Raw genomic sequence first — 6,000 nt, 5'->3', positions numbered from 1 at the left:
TACAGTCACTGAACAGAAAATAAACAGAGAAGGTTGTCTGATCCTCTGCAATTTACTCTTTTAGTATGAAGTCATCATCTTCATCATCATCATCACAGATAAAAAAAACCATGTGATGAACTCTAACCAACTTGATCTCCTCATGTTCTTCGGTTCAATTAGGTGTTGATGTGAGGAAACGTCCCAGTTTATGACGTTAAGGAGCAGCCTCTGGTTTTAAAAACACAGGACTTTTATTTTGGTGAAATCCCACTCCTCCATCTGTCGGCATCTGCAGAGCTTTAAGGCTGAGTCCGGCCGACACTGTCTCAGACCGGTTCTGATAGTCCAACGAAACCCGTGTCCATTAAAGTCCTTTAACGTGAAGTCGGTGCCGAAGGCTTCGGGTGGAGACGTCGGGTCAGCAGGAGGAGATCTGCTGCTTGTGCATCCACCTCTTCTTCAGCTTCTCTGATTTGGCTTTTTGCTTCGAGGCTGGAAGATCAAAAACTGAGTGAATGACGATCATGGAGTCAAAGCTGTATCCAAGTTCTGTTTCCATATATAAACTTACATGGATCATCATCATCTACCATCAATATTTTAAATATTCTGCATCTATGAGTAGCTTTATGGGATGATAAAGGTGCTCTCTTTATCATCCTATTTCTCTGATGTACATCTTCAAACAACAGTAGAACGTCGTTTCAATTTCAGACTATTCACACTTTTGATTTTATCCCTATTTATAAATACAAATCTATCATCTATGTCCATATTTCAAATCTTCTGCATCTATGAGTAGCTCTACAAAACCAGAATGTTTTAGGGTGCATTCACTTTTCCCTCTTGGAACCGATTTGTTTGATTTTCTCAAAGAGGGAAAAGTGGCGAAGGGTAAACACACATTCAGGTGAAGGTGAATTCAAGCTTAAAGTTGGGAATGTGTCCGTCGTCGTCTGCAGGAGGAATCCCAGGGGGACGGACGCCTTCGGTGAGACGAGACGGGACGTTGCTGTAGCAAAGCTCAAATTGAGGCAGATCATGGTCTTGACAGACTACTGCCACAGAGTGTAGCCTGCAGGGTCACTGTCTAAACACCATCAATGCTCTCTTTATCGTCTAATTTCTTTCTGTCAAACAACAGCAGGATGTTGTTTCTATTTCAGACTTTTCACATGTTTTATTTTATCCCTATTTATAAATACAAATCATCATCTACCATCCATATTATAAATATTCTGCAGTCGAGACCCTTTAGAGGAAGAGGTCTGCACCTGACCCGACAAGGCCTCCTGATCACAGATATCCAGGGAACAAAGTCGAGGTTCGACCTGAACCAGCTTGTTAATATTTGAAAACGTAGGACTTTTAACCTACAGCCTTAAAAAACCTTCTTTGACTTTGTGGAAAATGTGGAAATCGCTTTGGGATTCGGTCTCCACGGTTCAACCGTCCTGAACTTACCCCAGTCCTTCTTGACAAACTGCACGGCTGCACTTTTATCCCTGCCCGTCTTGTTCTGGAGGGAGAGCATCTCGTTACCTGAAAGAGGGAAAAGACATAGAGGGTAAACAAATGCAGGTGAAGACAAACTCTTAAAGGGATAGTTCAAATTTTGGCAAATTGTCCCATTGCCATAATCCCTATAGTCATAGCAGTAGGTTCGTTACCTTTAATTGTCAGTGCAAGCTATTTTTAGAACGGCGGAGCAGAGCCGTGAGCTGCTCAGAGCTACGCTACGGAGGCTCATGGGATTTCTTGGTTTCCCTCATCAAACTCATCAAATACACAATCCAACAACTCCACAACGCTCTGGTGGACAAGTTGTGACCTGCACATTCACCACACTATGAGATAATAACACAACGTTACCAGACAGAGTTGTTTTAGAGGTAAATTCATGCAAAACTGCTGATGCGCGTTCCCGTCGGGGGCAGTTTTTCAGCAAGCAGTCTCTGTATTTCCCTCTAAAACAACTCTGTCTGGTAACGTTGTGTTATTATCTCATAGCGTGGTGAATGTGCAGGTCACAACTTGTCCACCAGAGCGTTGTGGAGTTGTTGGATTGTGTATTTGATGAGTTTGATGAGGGAAACCAAGAAATCCCATTGGCCTCCGTACCGTAGCTCTGAGCAGCTAAAAGAGATTCTAAAAATAGCTTGCACCGACAATTAAAGGTAACAAACCTACTGCTATGACTATAGGGATTATGGCAATGGGCCAATTTGCCAAAATGTTGAACTATCCCTTTAAAGGCTTAAAGTTGGGAATGTGTCCGTCGTCGTCTGCAGGAGGAATCCCAGGGGGACGGACGCCTTCGGTGAGACGAGACGGGACGTTGCTGTAGCAAAGCTCAAATTGAGGCAGATCATGGTCTTGACAGACTACTGCCACAGAGTGTAGCCTGCAGGGTCACTGTCTAAACACCATCAACGCTCTCGTTATCGTCTAATTTCTTTCTGTCAAACAACAGCAGGATGTTGTTTCTATTTCAGACTATTCACATCTTTTATTTTATCCCTATTTATAAATACAAATCTATCATCTACTGTCTGAGAAGATGTGTGGTCCATCTTCTGCACTGTCAACAACGCTGCTTCTTACTTGTGGTCCTGCAGCTTCCTGGTCCGTAGAGTCGGGACTGGATGAAATCCTTGGCCGCCTGCTGCTGGAACGTCGCCGACTCTTGCTCGTCCTTCAGCGTCGCCACCGTGTAGTTTCCCTTCAGACTGACAAACAGGAAGGAGTCCAGTGAGACGACACTCAGAGCAAAGGTTGACTTGAGATTATTTTGTTTTTAAAGTGTTTTTTTTAACATACTTTCGAGAATGTGCCTGTTTCCTTTTCCTTTTCTTCTTCCTGCTCTCTCCGTCTTCATCGCCCTTCTGCTGCTCCTCCTCTTCCTCAGCTGGTGACGACAGGTTGAATTAGGAGAAAAGAAAAATAAACACAGTCGGTCGCGCTGATCCGAGAGTCAGATACATGTATGAAATATGTCAGAGGGCTCATGGGAGGTGTCCTCACCTTTGTCTTCATCATCTTTAGACTGTTTCTGTTTCCTGGAAGATAAAGAAGATTTAAATGTTCACCGAGGAAGACAGACGGATCTAATAAAATGTAAAAAAAAAAACCCAAAAAAACAAAGAATGAGCTACAGACTGAATAAACTGACTTTGAAGAAGCTGAGTCGATTTCCTCCAGCACGTCGAGCGGTAACAGTTTTCTTTTCTGTGGGAATCAGCAGATTATTTTACATCCACATTAAACAGGACGAGACAAAACATGAGGTTGTACTTTGCTATGGCAGCAAATAAGCATAATGAGATTGGTTTGATCATAAACAATCTAAATTATTTGTGATTTTCTTTAAAGCTACAGTCCCCAAACAATTTTCTTCTTTCCGTTTCTTCAGAAATGAGATTTAGACACTTCTATTTATCACAGGTGAAAGTGACAAAAACAATCGGGACATTTGAAAATGAACATTTGTTACAAAGGAACATTAGCCGGGAACTGAGCTGCAACAATTTACTCTATGAACAGAACATTGATTTCATAGCTTTACAAAATAATACAATCACGACTTTAGAAATGTAAACTGATATAGACAAACAAAAACAGTAATCACTACTGCCTGAATGCCAGATATTTGCTTTGTGTATATAAATCACATGTTTCTGGCTGTAATATTCTGAAGCACAACAGTTTTTAATCACAACACATAAGCACACGGACAAACCTTCTGTTCCTGAAACAGCTCCTGTCTCTTCCTCCTCTTCTCCTTCAGCTCCTCCTTTTCTCTGCAAACACAAACAAGTTACTCAGACACTAGAAGTTATTGATTCAATGGTTCACTGTCAAACAAACTGTCATGATTGAACCCCAAACTCAAACTTAATCTGCCTTAAAACACGGTGCTGCTGCTGCTGTTCTGCAGAGCTGTTGGACACGGATATCGACATGGATACAGATCAGCTATTAATAAAATCCCACGGCTTCTCAAAATATTATAATACTAAACACTTCCACATATCTTATTATTACATTAACAGAAGAGGCTCAGTGCCCATGCTGATATGGATAAATATTAGGGTTTTCAAACGGTCTGAACGTCAGAAATAAAGTTTTTAATTAAACATGTAGCGGTTTGCCCGTGTCTTTGAAATGTTGTGACGGTTTCATTCTGATATAATAGATGTTTTTTTTTTAGATGCACTGTAGTCTCTCTGTAGTTTCTCCCAGTGCAATATGTTTTACACAAGTTTCTAAAAAGCAGTGTTTTGAAATGGGATCCAGGCCCCTTGTTGTGAATAACAGGAACCTGTCTTCAAAATATAACTGAATGTGGCCAATAAAGTCTCTTTATGTAACAAATACAAATGTTTCTGTATTTTGTATCATATTGTAACCAACGTTCCCTCTAATTTTCAAAACTCCTGAGCAGAAATTCAACTCCCCTGATGACCTGCTTGAGCGACTGTGAGCGACAGCTTAAGCGTACACAGTACGTCCACATGCTAGTGCTATGGCCTCACCTCTCCAACTCCAAATATGAATACAATTGGCTATTACTATAATGATTAATAACAGATTATTTTGACAACATTACCTAGGCTACTCCATATCTAGGTCAGTTACAGTTAATGATAACAAAATACAGTTTGCATTTATTGCCATATGAAAAAAAATAACTAACATCAAGTTGGTGTCATCAACCCTTGGCACTGACGCATTCTTGATATGAACAGTAATAATAATTCTCAAGCAAAAACTTAAATCGTAGTTGCACTACAGAGTGTGCAACTTTTTTGTCTTCTGAGCAAAGAGGTGAGGAGCAGTGTGCAATTGCACAGTAAAACACCTTAGAGGGAACAGTGATTGTAACACGTTATATAGACATTTTCAAACTGACATGTCACAAAGGCCGACTCCTGATATATTACCCCAGAATAAATCAGATTATGTGATTTATAGCTCATCTTTTTGTATTTATTCTGCTCACATGCACGAAAACAAACTAGGACAATGTGTTTTGCATGCACCAGCCCCTACTACTATACATCCACATGCAGCCAGTTAGCCGGTTAGCTGTTGGCTAATAACTCACCTCCTGGCCGTGTCCAGCGCCTGCTTCATGCTCCGCAGCGCCGCAGCCCTCGAGTCCTCAAAGGTAACTTCTTCTGGCGCCTCGTCGTCGTCACTCGGCTCCAACATTAAAGTCATGTTGTCGGCCTGGTTTTCGTCCTCCGCTGCCGTCTTGGAGGAGCGTGAGGTTGTTTTCCCACGTTGCTTCTTCGCCATGTTGCTCGCGTGACGTCACAAGACCGGAAGGAGGGACCGGACGTCACGTCACGTCACCGCAGCCAAATAATATTGTAAAACAAAATTAATTTCATTGTCCTCTCTCTGTGATTGTGAAAATAATAATTTTTTTTTTTTTTAAAGCTGTTAAAACGTATGACCTCTGTAAGATTTACAAAATATTTAGTATTAAGTTTATCTTTTTCCTGGTTTCCTGTCAACCCCTGGCGTATTTATGATGGTTTGTATTAATACACTAATTTAATCTCTAACTAGTCCTATGTATACTCTTGTTGTCAATAAAGATATGTTATTTTGTATGAGCAATTTATTAACTATCTTATTTTGAAATGTATTGTGCGTTTTTTGCACTCTTTTTTGTCAGAAATATAATCAAACAATAACAGATTACACATTATAAAATAAATAAATAATATTGTATGGCAGAATAACCACAGACTGTATCTTACTGACTTCCGGTGGGACCATATGAGGTTTGTTTGGTTGGGTATAAGCATTAAGAATTCTATGATATAAAATATAAAATGTATGTTTCGTGTGTGTTGTGAACATATACAGTCTATGGTTGTAAATAGTTTTAAAGTAGTTTTTTTCAGTGGTGGACAGTAACGGAGTAAATTTACTTGAGTAGGCTACTGTTACATATCCAGAGGATTTGTACTTTACTTGAGTATTAGATTTCTTTGGTACTTATTA

The 6,000-nt window shown here is 40.3% G+C and overlaps 1 protein-coding gene across 1 annotated transcript; it reads right to left on the bottom strand.

The window, feature by feature from the left end:
- Positions 1–280: 280 nt before the first annotated feature.
- nol7 (nucleolar protein 7) lies at positions 281–5,297 on the bottom strand. The gene is made up of 8 exons (XM_083991557.1): positions 5,090–5,297; positions 3,722–3,782; positions 3,155–3,210; positions 3,007–3,041; positions 2,803–2,890; positions 2,587–2,711; positions 1,447–1,524; positions 281–474 (listed from the first exon to the last, which is right to left on the bottom strand). The coding sequence occupies exons 1-8, from the start codon at positions 5,281–5,283 to the stop codon at positions 401–403; spliced, it is 711 nt and encodes a 236-aa protein (XP_083847683.1). The 5' UTR covers positions 5,284–5,297; the 3' UTR covers positions 281–400.
- Between the last annotated feature and the right edge of the window lie 703 nt (positions 5,298–6,000).

The sequence above is a fragment of the Trachurus trachurus genome, assembly GCF_905171665.1.
Source record: "Trachurus trachurus genome assembly, chromosome: 17".
In the NCBI taxonomy this organism is placed as follows: domain Eukaryota; kingdom Metazoa; phylum Chordata; class Actinopteri; order Carangiformes; family Carangidae; genus Trachurus; species Trachurus trachurus.
This window is presented reverse-complemented; position numbering and strand designations above follow the sequence as displayed.

Excerpts from the sequence above, each read along its gene's own strand:
- nol7 (XM_083991557.1), bottom strand. The coding sequence starts at position 5,283 with ATGGCGAAGAAGCAACGTGGGAAAACAACCTCACGCTCCTCCAAGACG. Across the intron at positions 3,211-3,721 it reads AGCTGTTTCAGGAACAGAAG|AAAAGAAAACTGTTACCGCT; the intron begins GTTTGTCCGTGT and ends TGATTCCCACAG. Across the intron at positions 1,525-2,586 it reads AGGAAGCTGCAGGACCACAA|GTAACGAGATGCTCTCCCTC; the intron begins GTAAGAAGCAGC and ends TCCCTCTTTCAG.